Raw genomic sequence first — 18,559 nt, 5'->3', positions numbered from 1 at the left:
TGGTTTATAAATTGGTATCTAATTAACAAGTAATGTTTTTATTACCAAATTTAGAATCTAAATAATTGGTAGTTAAATAGGTAATTAGATACCAATTTAGAAATTATTTCATAATAACCAATTTATAAACCAGTTTTTTTTTACTTTATAAAATAATCTCTAATTTAGTTATTATTGTAACTAATTTATTTTGGTATCTAAATATTGGTTTTTATTTAATGATTTTATTATAGTTATTAAATACTTAAGTTAACTACCAATTATTTAGATTCTAAAGTTGGTATCTAAAATATTGATATTTAACTAATCAATTTAAAAATTATTTATCAATAATAAAAATTAATTTAGATATAAAAAAATAATCTCTAAAATAATATTTAATTTTATCAATATAATAATTTATTTTATTTTATTTAAATTAATTTTTATTTAATAATTAACTCGAAATCACACTTAAATACAAATATCTTCATTTATTTTAAGAAACAATGCAATTTCCAAAACAAAATACATTGTGAATATTCACATCTAAGTGCATGTCATAATGGTCCTTTGATGATTGATCAACGAAATGAATATTGAACAACAAGAGTTAAATTTTAGAAACAAGAGAAATCATCCATGGACAGAAACATTAAAGAACAAGACAAAGACATGCAACCTAAGACCTCACTTCAGCCCAGAGTTAAGGAACTCAGAGCACATTTCCATCAAGAATTTATCCACAATTTGAAGATACATGGGGCATGTAAGTCTAGAATAGTAATGCAGAACCTCCTCAATGTCAAGTACATAATCAACATCACTCTTCTCCAACATCTCCATTTCTCTAAGCTTCTTTTCCATTCTCAAGTAATTTCCATTTCCCCTCCTACCCCTCATCACATTCAACGATGAATCCTTCTCTTTCATCCTTTCATTGGTTAACCCTTTGGTCTTTTTCTTCACACATTCCTCGGTTTTCTCAGTCTCATCATTCATCTTCTGCTCACGCCTTGCATTGTTCAACCCAATGAACCTTTCATCGGGAACCTCTTTGCCTTTCTTCTTCTTCTCTTTTTCTGAATCCCATTGCTTGGTGAAGTCACTGTAGAACTTTTCCAAGTCTTCGAAACACGGGTTGTTATTGTCCAAGCCCGAGACATGATTCTGTGGAGGCGTTTTGGGAAGCTTTTGGTACCCCGGAGAGAAACAAGACTTGAAGTTCTGAATAGTCTTGTGCAAGAACTTGATGGTGTTGGAAATGGAGCTTCCTAGCTGCATTGGTGATGTGATGACAGTGATAGTATTGATTCTGTGTATGAGTAAGATTTTATGATGTTGTGTACTTTGGTGCATGAAGGGACACACAGATGGAGAAGTTGGTGTGAGTGAATGATCTGAGAGGGAAGTGTTTTGGCTATAAAGATGATAGAAGAAGAGGAGCCATGAAAGATTCTTTAGCTTTTTGTTTTGAATGATGAATGCAATTCCCCTTTCTGGCATCGGCTTCCTTTGCTTTTTGCTCTTTTGTCTTCACACGCTCCCTTTATTGCCATTGTTTACTTTCTGCTACCTACAGGGCCCCACAATCCTCCAAAACCCTAATTATTTTTCTATGTGGAATATAGTCACTCGTTCGTTTTCATCATAAACAGGTTTTTTTAAGTTTTGTTGCTTTTGCTTTTTGAGGAAAGGAGCGGTTGTTGTTGACTTGTGTGCCTCTCAAACAATTCTGTCATACATTTTATAGCAGCTTTTCTCCTAATCTGTGAACACTCTCACGTTGATTGCCAAATTTCAATAAATTATAGTTGAATTCTTCTTTATTTAGAGCAATGTTTATCCCGAATCCAAACATTTTTTGAAATATCATTAGTGTTGATTTTTCTTGGATTGTGAGGTTGCATTTAAGGAATGAAAAACCTTTTGGATAAAGGAAGAGGATAAAGTTTCAATCAAGAGAGAGATTCAGAAAAAAGAAAGAGTTTTGTAGAATCGTTCATCAAATATATTTTGCTGAGCGAAAAGTGGCACCGAATGAAACTTTATCAGTGAGTGGAAAATGAACAGTGAGTTAGAACTCTCACCATCTACTACTCAATCATTTTAGCTCCCAAGTTCCCTCTCAGATTTACAATTTACTTTTTTATCACTGAAATTCTTAATAATTTTGAAACATGTTTGAGTTTCTTCTTTTTGATAAATTAGTTTGGGTTGCAGCACCAAAGAAACCATTATTTCTTTAGCATCATGCTCTCTGTCTAAATGAATAAATAGATTGTCTGTAGATAATTTATATTTAAAAATATTAATATTTAATCATAATAAATAAAAAGGTATTGAATAATTAGTCTTTTCAATAATAAATTAAATCAATATCAATATCCAATAAAAAAAATAAAAGTATATTTTCAGTATATATCAAATAACACACTAATAAAAAGATAAATTATATAACTACACTAAATATTCTGAATTTGAGATCTCTCCTTGTTTTGTCTGGATTTTGACTATATACAAGAGTTTAGTTCATTTGTTTCCAATAAATTTTGAAAACAAGACTTAGTTATATTACTAAAGATGTTTCATGCATTAATATAATTTTTTCTATCATTCCTCAACAATAAGTATTCATAAGAACATGTGATCATTTCATTTATAGACATAATTTATTAAATAAAGTTTCATGACAATTTAAACCGGATTCAATTTAATCATTTATGTAATCAATTATTTTAAGTGAAATGAGTATTCAATATAATTAACTATTATTTATGATAGTCTATTGTTTATTCAAGATAATTTATTAATTGTCTCTTAAAAAATCGATTATTCTTGCGCTCATGACTTAAAATAAATTTCAGAAGCATGAAGTAATCAATTTTTTATAGAATATAAATTATTAATTTATTTTTTATGCCCTTTATCAATATTTTTTTGAATGATTCGTGAAAGTATATTAAAAAAAAATCATTAAACATTCTTAAACACTTAAAAACATTTTTTTTTCCATTTGAAACATGAATATACGCTAATTTTACTACAACTTAATTAACATGTGATTATTCAAGTTGAACAAAAAAGAAAATGAAAACTCCTTCGTATTTGATTTCTAAGATAGCAAGCAATTAGAATTTAAGAATTGGTGTCAGAGTTTTAAAAAATACATTAAAATGAAGGAATTGATTTAGTTTAAGCATGATTGAAAACAAAATAGCCTCGAAGAATAGAAAAGAACATTACCTTACCTTTTTGTGCTTTAAATAAAGTTTTAAGGTTGCAAGTGATGGTTGGAGACTAGACAATAAAGTCTCTTTTTTAAATTACAATCCTGTTCTTGTGCTAAATGGGAGTTAGAAGGCCAAGTTTCCTTTATGTAGTGGCTAATAAACAATACTTATTTGATTTTTAAGTTGAAATTTATTGGGTGTTACATATTCATTTAAATATTACTCGATAGAATTTTTACTTCGAAAAATCTGGAAAACTATTATCAATCAAATTATCAAAATACAAATAAAAATTTATTATCAATCAAATTATCAAAATACAAATAAAAATTTACTACCAGATAATCTAGAAAGCTGATGTCGAATGATTTAGAAAGCCGAATAATTCTATTAATCCAAACACAGTTCATAAATTTAAAATTAATTGTAATTAAACAAGTTTAGTTGTAAATCTTGATTAAGGCACTATTGAAACTTCTTTTTGACCCTTGAATAGTTCATGACAATCAAGACTCATTCAAAAGATATAAATACTAGAAGAAGTCAAACGTCAAAGATAATTTTTCTCTCTCAACTCACTTGCATAATGTACTCATACAAACTTAATCGTCATAGTGTTTTTACAAATTCTTCTCACTTATTCGACAAAAAAAAAAAAAACCAATTAGAAATCACTAAATCGTGAAAATCTGAAACAAAAGATAAAAGATATAACCCCATACAACGTACCAAATAATAACAACCCTTTCAATTGACAAAACCATTTTGTAATTGCATTGCATGAAAATGAAGCATGTCTATGTATATACCTGCCCTGCATTTCACACCCAATTAAAGCCCCTATGAACCTATTACACATAAATAAATAAATTATTATGTTCAAGCATCTCCTCCAAATATTCACCTACCTCTCTCAATTAATCTTAAGATTATTTCATTCACATTCTTTCTTTTCATCAATCTCACTCAACACGCAGCCTTATAATTAAATGTTTAAATTTCTTAAAAAAAAAAAAAAGTAATATCTAAAAGAACAAATTAATTTAAATATTCAATTAGAGTGCCACCAAATGTTGGATCAGTTATCTTAAACATAAATTATTTTATAGGAGCTTTCATATATTTTTTCTTATTTTTTGTTTTAATTTCTTTATAAACTAATTTTAATTTATTTTATTTTTTCTATTTTTTTAAACTGAAGTCAATAAGGACAAGTTCTAATCTTTATTCTTTTAAACTAAAAATGTACATCACAAGCAGAACTTTTAATTTTTCTCTAAGTTTTATTATTGATGAATGTGTTATAAATAGAATATTGTTTTTATCAATGTTGTAACGAAATCATGCATGTGAAGCATGACTTGAGTTAAAAAAAAGAAAAAAAAAAAGAGAGTAAAAGTCGTGTTTTTCACGGATGAGTTCATTTTAAAAAAAAGTTGAAGTTGTGAATTCAAGAAAATAAAAAAAAAAGTGCAAAAATCAACAAATTTATTCATTCATTTATGCAAGAAATTGTATCAGAATAGTAAATTTTCCAAACGAATTACATAAAAAAAAAAAAATAACATTCATATAGTAACTTGAGTCTACTGCATTCAAATAATACACATAGATGGAAGCTGCACCATTTCAAGAGTTCATTATAGTGATTTTATAGTTGATAGCTGCAAAACTAAAAGTGTTTTTCTTATTGAAATGGCATGCACATTCTGTGTGAGGAGGCAGAAGAGACAGGAAAATATGGGTGCAGCAAAGGTGCAGAGTTAGTTACTCGTTGGTGGTGCCCTTATTAAAGCCAAAGGCAGTGTTTTGGTCAGTTCTGTTTTGTCATCTTGTTTAAGAGTCAAGATAGCCATTATATAATATACAGATACAACCCTGCATCACTCTGACCATACCCCTTCTCTTTTTCTGTCTTCCAGAACCAGACATCCTCAACAAGCGGAATGTATATGCCCCCCAAAAACTTTCAAATTTTTTAAACCTCTCCTATTTTTCATTTTCATTTCAATTCCATAAAGTGCCCACTAATTTGCAATCACTCACTGCTTACAAATTCCTGTACTACAACACTCACAGTATGAGGGACCACAATGTGTTTAATTTAAAGGAACAAATTTTACCTGTAATCCTCACAATTTTTGAAAGAGAGTGAAGAGGGTATTTAGTTATCTCTCTACAGATTTTATGGGTGCTATGTAACATGCACAATCACTTTTTTAGTAAATCACGCGAGTGAAAATAGGTGGGTGTAGTACTTACAGTACATAATTCAAAACTTGTATATGAATGAATGTATTAAGACTATAGTATTCGGCATTATGAATCTTTTGATGCAGCACGAAAAACTATCAAAACTGAGATAAAATATTTCAATACATTTTTTTCGCGTAAAGAATAACAACTTTTATGTTAGGACAACTTATTATGACTGATCCGATCTCATAACAGATATTTTGATAAGTTCAACAAACATTCGTTAGAATATATTAGAAATGATTCTAATACTATATTAAGAAGTAAACTTAAAATCTAACTCAACTTCAAAAAATCGACTTATAAAATAAGATTTGCACTCACTTATATATTATGAAATGTTCTAAATCTCTAATCGAAGGTGAGATTCCAACAAAGATATAAGCGAGTGAGAATATTTGGTTGCTTAAAGAAAATAACAAAATTGATAGTGTGTGGTGAAGTGCATGTTATAAACGCCATACCCGTGAAGAGAGAATTATTTTTGAAATTGTTGAGAGTTGGTGAGTTAGAGATCGAAAATTTTGAAGTAGTAAGTGGTTTTGTGTAAGAAGAAAGGAAGGACAGTGACAAGAATGTTTGAGGTAGCCCAAAGGCAAGATAGGGATTAAACGACAAAGAGTATAGAAGGAGGTAGGGCAGCCCAATTATGTTGAGAAGAGGCCCATGTTCAGAAACCGACACCCAATGCAGCTGATTAATTGGCCCTTTTTACGGCCAAAAATTAATTGCATGTATTTGGTTGTGTGCATTGATAAGGAGATTTGGGGCTCAAGAACCCAAAAAATGCGATCATTAATGAGAGTAGCAACCAAACCAAGGCATAACGGATTCACCACTACCAGACATTCTTTAATCTGCTTTCCATTTGAGGCAAATGGACACAAACCCACCCCTACGCCCATTGCCAATGCCACCTAAGTAAATCAGACCACCTAGATTGCCACAAAAACAACTTGCATTTCACACCACACCACCCTTTTTTTCTTTCTCCTTGCAAAAAACACACTCATCAGCAAAACAAAACAAAACAAAATCCTCTTCCTTTTGTTTTCTCTCATGTGTGATGTGTGTGACATGTTTTGCATAGCTACTACCATAGGTTGGAGTAATTGGGTAATGATACCATTAAGTAGAGTAGGGGATGCAGTCCCCACAACTAATTGAAAGATAGAAACGTTTTGGTTTTATATTATTCTTTCTGCAAACCCTCATAACAGTTTTGCCCCAGACTTTCTCATTCCACTGTGCCTTCTCTTTCGTTTCAGTTTTTAAGCTGCTACACCCATTCTTTTGACACCGACGTTACGCCCCCAAATTGATCTTTCACCTTCAAATCACAGTATAATGGAATGGGAAGTGTACGTATCCACCCTCTGACAACCACATGACCAATCCTTTCTTTTTCTTCTTTTTTTTTTTCAACTTCAAATTCTTTATTTTCCACTTCTTTCTAAATTATACTAAAGTTTTACTTTGTTTTGGTTACCCTTGTTTTCCATTACTTTGTTGCAGCTGCAGTCCATAGTCCCATCATGACCCAAACATATCTTTGCCTGTCATTGATATATGTACATGAACAGTCCAAGATCCTTCCTTACAACAATTATTTTTCAGATCTCTCAATTTTGAACAAAATAGTCAAGACAAACGACATGATCTCCTTCTGGGACAGTGTTTGATGTTAAAGGGGTGTGTGCTTGTTCTGTCTTGTCTTGCTTGCTCAAACCAATACAATTTGGTCCATAACAATTCATTCATAGACATGAATTTGGTTAATGATACAAACTTCTAATGTTTCAACCTAACAATTATATAGCTTGTCTCTTCTGTAGGTACCAATCCCCTACAAAATCGACAAACTTTTGTGTTTCCCTTTCTCATTATTTTTGGATCACAAATTATGTATATTAATTCTTTTATATAAATAAAAGAGAGATTAAACGGAAAAAACCAAAAATGAGAAAGATGAAAGGAAATAAAAAATGTATTGTAGGACCAATTATTTTTTTGACTGGATGCTTTGAAGGATTTCTATATTATGTTGTCCCAGCATGGTGACAAATTCATTACTAAAATTATTGAACAAATGTTTTTTTTCTTTGACCGGAGTGATATATAGGACATTTGAAAAGAATTGAAAGAACGTTTTTCGCGGCTATTGGCTAATAACTTTTTTGTCATGGAACAAGTGACAAATAAAATTGCGGTTCAGCCATATCTGCACCTTGGTCTCCAAGTTCATAATTCTTAATTAGAAACACATGATGTTCAAACAAGAAAAGGGGACCTAAAAATATTTGCATCATGTGAATTCCCATTATGTTTCTGGCGTATTAATTGTAGATTATTCTCGTAGAAATACGGCCAACATTGCTTTTGTCGGAATTATTTTTCTCCCTTTTTGCTATTGAAGAACAAGGATGCATCCTACCATCTAGCCTCTATATCAAAGAATTATTTTTTTATCAACAAAAAATAAATAAATAATAAAAATATTTCAGAGATACCTCAATCCCTATACAATAAATCTAAAAACAACACCACACACTAAACCCTCAAGAATAATGTGTCTTGCTTAATTAATATGTAGAAAAACATATTAGTCTACCCTTCCCAGTTATCTACGATCAAACTTTCAATTGTATCATTGTAAAGATTTCATTATGATTTATACTTCTATTCTTAAAAATCTTCTTATTTCTTTATTTTCACATTTCTCCAAATACTACTACCCACACATAACGAGATATTATTGACAACTTCATTTTTTTTTTAATCATCATGAATTGTGGGAAATGCTTTTTTTTGGTTCATGTAGAATAGAAAATCTTTGTGAACTATTCTTTAATGGTCTTATTTATTCAATTAACGATATTAAACATTCTTCGCTGTTAAGCAGATAAAGTATATTTACTTTTAATGGCAGTGCTTTCTTCGTTACCATAACATACTGTGATAAGTATTATTTGGTGTAAATATGGGATTATTCGTTACGTTTAGCTTTATAACAGACGATTGATTAAATATTCCTTTTTAAATAGCACAGGTGTGTTAGAGAATATGTTTTGTGGTCACAAGTCATAGGTACATAAAGTTGATCCATAGAGTATTTTGTTGACTTAATCCAATGCAGATCTCACTCACTCCGTGAACTCCCATCACATGTGCAACTTTTTTCTAATGATAACCTCCTAATTCCATTGGAAAGATGATAGTATCTCTTCCTTTTCTCCGATGTAGCATTATGGAGGAAAGTACCTCAGCTTAGAAAGGAAGATAGTCTTTTTGTGTTCTTTTGGCGCATCCATGAAAAGAATTTGAAAAAGGTCGAATTCATGAAGAACACGGGAGAGTAAGACAGCTTTTACTTTGGTTCTTTCAATTCAAATCAAAAGAAGAACCCCATCGCATCGCCATCTCTTTCAAGCTCCAGGCTCACAAGTCCAAACCTAGAGGAGAGGGAGAGGACTCATCCAACGCCCCTTGTTTCCCCATTTCCATTGTGCACTCTTATCCATTGCCATAAATAAAGCTGCCACACACCCCAAAAAACAAGAGAAGTGCCCTTTTTTTAGGTCTTTTCACAATCTCACCACCACCTTTGCTACCACAGTTCCATAATTGTCACTATATCCACACATGAACACCCCAAACCAACCAACACACTCTCCCTATGCTTATCTTGTGTCTTTAATTATGTGATCAAGGCTTGGTTTTCAAACGAATAATGCTAGTATATGTTCAAATGTGGAATTTTACTACCATTTGGATAGATTACTTTTTAACATTTCCACAGATAAAAAAGAATCTTGAACAGTAACAGTAAAAGTATGAAAAATAGATGTCATATGAAGAGTGTTGAGTAATTAAACTGGGTGGGAAAAGATGGAATATCATCATATCATATCATACATGCAAAGAGAGTTAGAAGGACTGAACTAATTAAATTTTCCTTGGAAACTAACTAACACAAATAACAGAGAGAAAGAAGATAAGATAGAGGTTATTTTCTTTCTCCCTCTTATTTATTGTTTTACTCTCTCTAATATCAAAACCAGTCAGAGAACAGAGCCTCCCAAATCTCCGTGAAGACTTGGACAATGATCTTATGATGATGATACGAATTCAGAGAGAGGAAACACTGCAAGAGATTCTCCAAATCCGCTGGCGAAAATATCTGCTTCTCCACGATCATCTCCAGCATCGAAGTCCTGAAGTCACTGTAAGGGTCGCTCGAGCGCTTCACCACCGCGAACGTGTCCTTCACCTTCCCGTGCAGCGGGAGAACACCCATGTCGGAGCTCCGGTCATTTTTCCGGCCACGGCGCCGGGACATGGAGGAGTCCGAGGAGAGGCTCTTGGAGGAGAAAAGGGTGTCGGTTTCATCGTCTTCGTCGCTGCTGTACCACCAGTAGCCGCCAAAGTTGGTGTCTTTGGAGCATGAATTGAAAGGGAAAAAGTCCCTTCTCTTCTGGGCACGTCTCTTCTTCTTCTTCTTCTTCTTCTTCTTCTTGGTCCTGACCCTTTTCGTTGAATCCGAAGCCTTTGTTTTGTGGTGTTCGTGGATTGTGCTGAGGGAAACGCTCGGAGAAGTGGGGGGGCAGGACATGACACCGAGGTTAAGGTTAAGGTTGTTGTTGGTGGTGGTGGTGGCGTTGTTAGCCCAGAGAAAAGGTGATGAAAAATGTGAGATTTTGCGTCTAGAGAGAGAATGAGAATCGTTAAAGGACAGAATGCAAGTGTCGCTGATTGTTTTGGGCCTACAAGTGGGAGGACATGGTGTGGTTTTGGGGGAGGATGGTTCAGTGGAGCTGGGTGGTGCAAAAACTGCTTTTTCCATTACATCCGCTATGTGACGGGTTCTGCAGGAAGCGAAGGAGGATCTGAACATGCGAGAGATTCGAAGTTTGAGACCTGTTTGGTTTTCCATGGCGAAAGACAGTGTGAGATGAGAGAGAAGTTTGAAGGAGAGAGTAGAGAGAGGGAAGGTATAAATGCATGAAGAGTGGAAGGGAAGAGTTATTAATAATGATTTGAAATGAAAGGAATTTAATTAATTAATAAATGAATGAAAATAATAAAGGACAGAAATGCTACTTTATGCTTTGTCCTTGTGTTGCAGAGAGTGGATGAATGAGAGAATTTGAGTTTAGTTTAATAAATACTTGTAACAGTTGTAATTGACCTTAGACCTTCAACTCCCCACTCTCTCCCTTTTCAAAATATTGCCAAAATAACATAATAATACAACAAATCCTAATTAATATCACTTATATTACATTAAATAAAAATTACTAGTAACAGTGGAAGGAATTTGGATCTTATTTACATTTTTAATATATAAAAAAATTAGTGGATTTAAAAAAAATGCAAAAACTGAAGAATTTGAACTCTGAAAGAATGGGTGAAACTCTGAAAATGGTAGAAAGCTTGGTAGATACGACAGAGTAAAAGGTCGTGCATGCTTTTCTTTCTTCTCCTTCCGTCTTCATCAAGCTCAGAAGCAGCATTCTCCCACAAGCTAACCCAATCTCAACAATTTATAATATATTACAAATATAAATTAATTATTTTTTAATGACATGTGAACTTGATTATGCAATAATTTATATATAATTAATTTTTTTCAATTTAAATTTATATTTTTAAGTTTTGAGAAATTGTTAATATAATTAAAATATTTCAAATGACTTATGTCATGACAATAATATTCATGAATATTATTTAGTAATTCTTTAGTGACAAAGATTTGAAGGACGATTCTACCTTACATATCAATTTTTTACGTAATATAATAGAACATTATAACTGCACAAGAGGAGCTCTTCTATATACTTATGAATGTTGTCACACTACTTATAGAACATATGGATACCATTCATATAGAGACAACACTTGTTTCAACATTCAAGTTTAGAAAGTTTGTACATATATATATGGATTTTTGAGTCTATTCACCAAAAAGTAAAACAAAACAAAAAGAGAAGAAAAAACGGGACAAAAAAAGAAGAAAGTATATGTTTTATTTGATAAATTTAAATTAAAAAGATAATTTTAGTTTGATGTATAAAATATGTAAATAATTCAATATAAATTCCATTTAAATGTTTAATTTTTTAGTAGTAAATAAAATCAATTTATAAACATAGTCTAACATTCTTGACAAACATATGTTTCGATTTTTCAAAAATATTAAAGTTTTAAAAGCATTATATATTAGATATTTTAAGCATAAACTTTTAATATATATATATAAATATTTGAATTTGTGGAAAAACTTATCCTAACCCGTGAGTGAGTAGCTTTATCGAGTTGGAAGGTCATGCAAGTAAATCACAGTGGTCAGTGGATTCAAATCTTTATTTCATCTCATATTTTTATTTTGTTAATTTAATAAAAAAATACGATATTAGGAGTCATTATTCTAAGAATATCTCATCTAAAAAATAGTATTCATTAATATATAGTTTAAGACCCAATTTATTGAATGAAAACCTACTTGATAACCCATCGACCTATATTATAATGAAAGAATACTATCTTAAATATAAAATATTTATTAAGACTTATATTCATCGGAGATGTTGTAAGAATTTGTATTCTTTATCATTTATGAAGATGACGAGATTACCTAAATTTTATTTTAAATAATACTGATCAATAACTACTACTTCATAATTAATATAATTAAAAGTTGTTACAACTAATAAATAATAATAATTAATAGAATTGGAATGAATAACATGGTACTAAAATAATCTGATTTTTTTTTAAGTTTTCCTTATCCGACAATGGTTCATTTGTCACGACATTCCATTAGAAATCGTTAGCTAATTACTACTTGATCGTAATTAGACATGACCAATAGCAGAAGAGGTAGTAGCATTTGGTTATTGCTACTTTCCAATGGTTTTTGTTTTTTTTCTTTAACTGTAGGAAAAAAAATGTTACTGTTACTTTCTTTTCAACTGAAAGTATATGTCATTTGAAATGTTCTGTAAACTTATTAAGAAGTAGATTTTTTCTAACTCAATATTTTACAAAGTGATATTTTCACCTAATTATATAAAAAATATTTTAATTTTTAGTTGATATACGATTTTTAATACATCTCGTGGTCCATTAATGGATCAATAGTAGATTGTCTCATAAGTTAAACAAACCATTATTACTAAGATATCATATTAATTTTGTATATTTTTGATAGAAAAAAAAATAAAAAATATAAGGTTCATTTCAAATTTTGTATTTCTCATTTTATTTTATAGTTACATATTAAAATAACTTCTACCTCAAAAGATACGACAAACCAACATCTTTGATGTATTGAAACAATGTGTAAGGAGAATGAAGATTAATGTGAAAATTTAAACTTCAACTAGATATTATCTACTTTAAATTTTGAACTTTTATCTATGTTTAAAAGATATCTCATAGAAATTAAAAAGATATATTTGAATTGTTACTAACTCTAGATAATATGAAACTATTTAGACATAATAAAACAATTAAAAATATAATTTTTATTTGAAATATATTTAAGGTTGAACATATTAAATAAATACATCATATATTATTATTAACATATTATTTTTTGCAATGTACTATTAAAATTGCGCATCTTTTACTCTTTTAATTATTAAATATGTTGACGTATAAAAATTCAAATTTATAAGTTTATTGATAATTAAATTTATATCTTGTCTAATAAGAATTTGATTCCAAAAGACTTCAAAGTAAATAAATATATTATATATAATTATATAGACAATACAGGTATTACATAGTAATATAAATGCATTATAATTGATAATGAATTTATTTAAACTGTTTTTTAATATAATTGTATTGCATACATATCATACTTTAAATTTTGTTATAACAAGCGAATATATCAAACTTATACATTATCCATGTAAAAAAATAAATTTATATAATGATATTTATTAGCAAGTTATTGGTACGACGAAAATTATCAACAAAATTGATAATTACTTCGTGTCTATATAATATGATTACAAAGAAAATATTTAGAATGCATTTTTTTTAGTCAACTTTTTTTATCTGTTGAAACAAACGTAATACGATGAAAGTGTAGATGGCGTTGCTTAAATACAATTATTTTTTCGGCAATATTCCTCGATAAAAGTACTCTAAAGTAATGGAAACAATTATTTGTTGTATTGAAGGCGAAATTATTGAAATTAATTTATTATTATTATTATTGTTATATTAATTGGGTAATTGTACTAATTGAGTTAAAAAACAATTTAAGAAGTGCAGGATATGTTTGCTCTGGGATATATATAGAAACAGGGGACCACAGTGAACAACGTTAATTATACTTATACTGTTTCTTAGTTGATGGCGCTTAATCATGTTTGAAATTCAAATAGTAGAAAACGAAAGCTGGTGGCATCTCCTAGTAATACACAATAACAGAAATAAAAATTAATAACAAAGTCCTACATTACCATAGCCTTTTCAATAACCCTTTAAGAATCTTTACCTAAACTTCCTTCCAATCTTCATAGTCCCGTGATCTATGCTTACTCTAATATAAAATTAAACATTTACTTCTTATGAATATCAAACACTTCTCTTAAATAGCATGTCGACGTCCGATACTTATATCGGATACCGACACTCGTATGACACTTGTAGGACACGTATTCATGAAGTATCTAATTCAAGAAGTATTTGTTGCTTTTCTAACAATTTTAATACAGTTCTAATACAATTTTAAAAATGAAAAATACATTAATTTTCTAAAAACTCAAACTTATTATATAATTTTTTTATGATTATAAAAATAAGAAACAAATTCTTATGAAACAGTCATGAAAAACATTTTTCTGCTCCAAAATATATTCTGAAACATACTTGTGCACATAAATCTTTATTATCAATTTATATAATTCATAATTATGTAATATATAGATCTGTGTACCTGTGTCTTACATTTTAGATATTATACATATTTTTGTGTCCGTATCAGTGTAGTCCGTATGATAAATAGTTTACTTGATAACAAACTACCTAACCATTATCTCCTACTTCTTTTTTCTTTTATGAAAAACAACCAACTTTGATAGGTTTATGTACACATGACTATTAAACTTTAAGATTGATTTTTTTTAATAATAAATAAATGAAATATTTCAGAGTATTTCAACTTTTATAACATCTCAAAACCTTTAACAATTAGTAGCTATATAAAAAAAAAACAAATAGTGCGGAACTTTTAAGCTATAAACCTAATCTCGCACACAAATTACAATGGACCAACTTAAACCTTAAACACTTGAATAGATAGCATATTGAAAAGCTCTTCAAATCTCATTCTATTAATATTCATCTGGATTCAAATTGGGTGTTCTTGGGAATAATATGGTTTAGGATATTGGGTGATAACCGAAGGAAGTGGTACAAGAGGTCTCAGTGAGCATTAACCAGTAAAACCTAGTACCTATATTTATAGCATTCAACTGAGAGAAAACTGAGATGAGAGGATCCCTTTGAACCACTTAGTTCTTGAAGAATGAGTCTACACGAAATCATTTGAATCAAAATGCAGTTTCCATTTGCGACATATAGCTGTAACCAGTGCATTAACCCTAAACCAAGAAAGTGGGTTGAATAAAATATGGAGTCCAGAGTAGACACCAATCATGTATGTATTCGCGGTTTGATTTTGACCCTTCTTCTTTTTTATCATTATTTTTTATTGGATTTTGAAAATGAGTGTAAGACGGTGGGGGATCTCCTAGTATATGTTTTTGTTTATATTTCTCAGTTCTCTGAATATAGAAAGCTTCAAAAGTTGATGGTGCAGAGAGAGAAGAATGTGGGAAATTTGATTTTCGATATGTGAGATATGGGAGTGGAGGACAAAGGTAGTATTGTCACCTTATCAATGTTCCCTTCTTAATGGATCTCATTAACCATTTTTGTCACCATGCTCGCGTCTTTCTCCACTCGTCTGCTAGTTACAAGACAACTTTGAGATTTCAACTCTTTGCCACATCAACAACTTCTGTCTTTCCCACTAAACCATCTTAATCTACTATCACAAATTATTACACTGTAATCCCAATCCTCCAGAATCTGCTTAATAGATCAGTTGTATACACATATATTTAAATCTATGTGGATATTTAGTGCATATTGAGAAATATTTTATGTTATGTAAATGTGTAGGCTCGAGAGTTTAGATAATACGTAAAATTGCTGACGTGTCAATGATTTTTTAGTTGTTTAAGTCTTTTTTTTTCAAATGTTGATGTTTGGTCGGATGTAAAAGATACATCGAGTTCAAGTAAGTACTTTAGTTTAAGAGCAAGTTTTGGTAAAAATGAGAAAAACGTACCTTATTCTTCTACTGATGATTCTATTTATAACATTTGTTTATGGACCCTGGTCATAATGGGTTGGACATTAGTTACTAACTGACGTGCATCATGGTTCCGTAGGAATGTGTATCTTTCAATTAATCTGTTTTAACTGATTTGTAAGAGATATTTTTGTATATTCCAGGATACACCTTGACTTACTGTTATTTATTGCATGCTTTAAGATGTTTTTTATCTAGACGATCGATCACCAAGACTAAAAGTGATTCATCGAGTACCGACCGGTACATGTTGTTTCAAGAAGTTAGTGTAATTTTTCACTCTCGTAATAAGTTTACAAACACTTTACAGAGTAAAAAATATCATTACAATTTCACCTAATCTTGACATGATAGGCAAGTGCATGCTAATACACCAGATAAATTCAAAATGCAAAAAGAAATCAGTGCATGCCATTATTATTTGTTATTGTCAACAATCTATATAAGTGTACTTGAAAAAGTGGTAAAAAATCATGAATCCATGACAGTTTGAAATGATTAAATGATTTCTGTAATTAGAAGGGAAGCATAATGAAATGCATTAACCATAAGTACTGAAAAATGTGTTTGGAATGATGAGGAGAAGGGACTTTTGTGTGTGTGTGAAGAGCATCTGAAAGTCTTGGAAGGTTCCAAACGCATAAGGACACATGGAAACGAGAAGCTCTTGCCCTTTACTAGTTGAAAAGCCCCACCAAGGGGTAACAGACAGTGTGGGATAGTTACAGTCAGCTTTTGAAATTCACATGAAGTTAATGACAAGAAGATACAATTACTATTACATGGATTTCTTGCCACACTATTCCTCTGTTTCCTCTGCTTATGATGATTATATATAAAAGGGTCTGAACCCCATTTTTGTTAGCTTATGGCTTGTCAATGAACGCATGGGGAGGTGTTATAGTTTGACATTTGGATCATGACGTATGGTTTATGCTTTTCTTCTCTTTTTCTTCTCTTTTTCTTCTCTTCCCTTAAATACCACATGTACCACTTAGATTGGTGCAACCATAGGATATTTGTACAGGAGATTAGGTTGGAATTTCAAATCCTCAACGTTAAGTTTGCATCAAACAGGTTCCTCTTGCAGAATCAGACAACAGCATTGGACCCAAATAATGCCGTGAGAAAAGTCACCAAAAAAGTGTTTCAAGTTTTGAATTGAACCAATGGGATAAGTTTTGAATTGAGCAAATGGTGGCACTAGCAGAAGCTAAAACATGTGCATTAGGAGTAATTTCATGGACTGGGAAATTTGATTTTGTGGTACGGTGTTTGGCCTATGACTAAGATTAATGTCAACCCTAAGTGTTTTTTTTGGTACGTGTGTGTGGTGTGATGTGAGGAACAGAGTACCTGATTTTATGAAGGATTCAGCACCCGTGACTCAACTCATACATATTTTGCTTATTCTTTTACCATCACTTCACTTTAATTTCTCTCTGGCTGCAAAATATATATATGTACACACACTTTTTTTATCACTCAATACACCAAAATACACCAAACTAGTCCATAACTCCACGGAGATGGTAACAGGACCACGCTGCTTTGTTTCATCAATATTGAAATACAGAAGACAGGTCAAGTCTCAATAATTAAACATTGTTTAAAAAGCTACAAAACTTGTCCCTTTTTTAAAATATAATATTTATTAATATTCCTCTGTTTCAAAGTTTGAATAGTTTTTTTTTTAAGGTAGAATATTCGAGAGTATATCTGTTTACAGTGAAAAATATATTTTATAAGTTTTAATTTTTTTATAAATATTTTTTACTATTATTTTTGAGTAATTTTATTAAATATCTATATAATAAACTCTTAAGATAGATAAGTTAGATTATATTTCTAATAAGAGATCACACTAACTAACACTGCCTAATAAATATATTTTCACATAACTTTAAAATCCTACTAACATCTTCTATTTTTTCTAACCAATGCCCTTAACAAAATTCTTACATTCATAATTATGGAGCATCTTAATAAAAGCAAATAGAAAATAGATTAAAAATATATATTGAATGTAAGGATTAAAATAAGCAAATAAAATATCAATCACCAATTTTTACCTTTTTATATTTATTTTTGATCAAACTCGCTAACAATTTTATTTCTTTTCAAAAAAATTATCTTTGCTCTCTACTTTCTTCTAATGGGTACATGACCACATTCATTTTTCCTAAGTGGTGTGAGATTCACACATGTTTTTTTATTGACTTGTTTAATAAATAAGTTAAAAATCTTCTATCTCAAAGTTTTTACATGAAGTAAGTTAGGTCACATTGAAAAAAGTGACTTTGGACCACTATAATTAGATTCATTCTACTCCTCTATAGATTTTTCATCTTTATAATTTGAAGACTTTTAATTTAGTTATATTGAATTAGAGATGACACTGTTCATAGTAAAAAAAATAAATAAAAAAATGTAACGTGAATTAGACATTTAAACTTATTCGTCCACATAAGTATGTCTTTCATAATCCGTAATCAACGTGGTCCAAGTTTGGAGTGGCTATTCTAGTAATCCATATTTTCTTTTAATCTTTTTCTACGGTATAAAATTGTTTGGGTTGAATATAACTAAATATTTTAATTAATTATTTTGTTAATATAATATATTTTCATATTTACTTGTAGGAGATAGTAAAAAATTAATCTTTGAGTTTTTCTTTTAATTATTATAGTTGCAA

At 30.3% G+C, this 18,559-nt stretch overlaps 2 protein-coding genes across 2 annotated transcripts; both read right to left on the bottom strand.

The window, feature by feature from the left end:
- Nucleotides 1-453: 453 nt before the first annotated feature.
- On the bottom strand, nucleotides 454-1,703 carry LOC137809830 (uncharacterized). The gene has a single exon (XM_068610901.1). The coding sequence runs from the start codon at nucleotides 1,483-1,485 to the stop codon at nucleotides 670-672; it is 816 nt and encodes a 271-aa protein (XP_068467002.1). The 5' UTR covers nucleotides 1,486-1,703; the 3' UTR covers nucleotides 454-669.
- Nucleotides 1,704-9,334: 7,631 nt separating this feature from the next.
- Nucleotides 9,335-10,473, bottom strand: LOC137812877 (transcription repressor OFP8). Its single transcript, XM_068615111.1, has one exon. It carries the CDS (start codon nucleotides 10,399-10,401, stop codon nucleotides 9,520-9,522), a length of 882 nt encoding a protein of 293 aa, XP_068471212.1. The 5' UTR covers nucleotides 10,402-10,473; the 3' UTR covers nucleotides 9,335-9,519.
- Between the last annotated feature and the right edge of the window lie 8,086 nt (nucleotides 10,474-18,559).

The sequence above is a fragment of the Phaseolus vulgaris genome, chromosome 2, assembly GCF_000499845.2.
Source record: "Phaseolus vulgaris cultivar G19833 chromosome 2, P. vulgaris v2.0, whole genome shotgun sequence".
In the NCBI taxonomy this organism is placed as follows: domain Eukaryota; kingdom Viridiplantae; phylum Streptophyta; class Magnoliopsida; order Fabales; family Fabaceae; genus Phaseolus; species Phaseolus vulgaris.
Note: the sequence above shows the minus strand (reverse complement) of the source record. Positions and strands in the feature narration are given on the sequence as shown.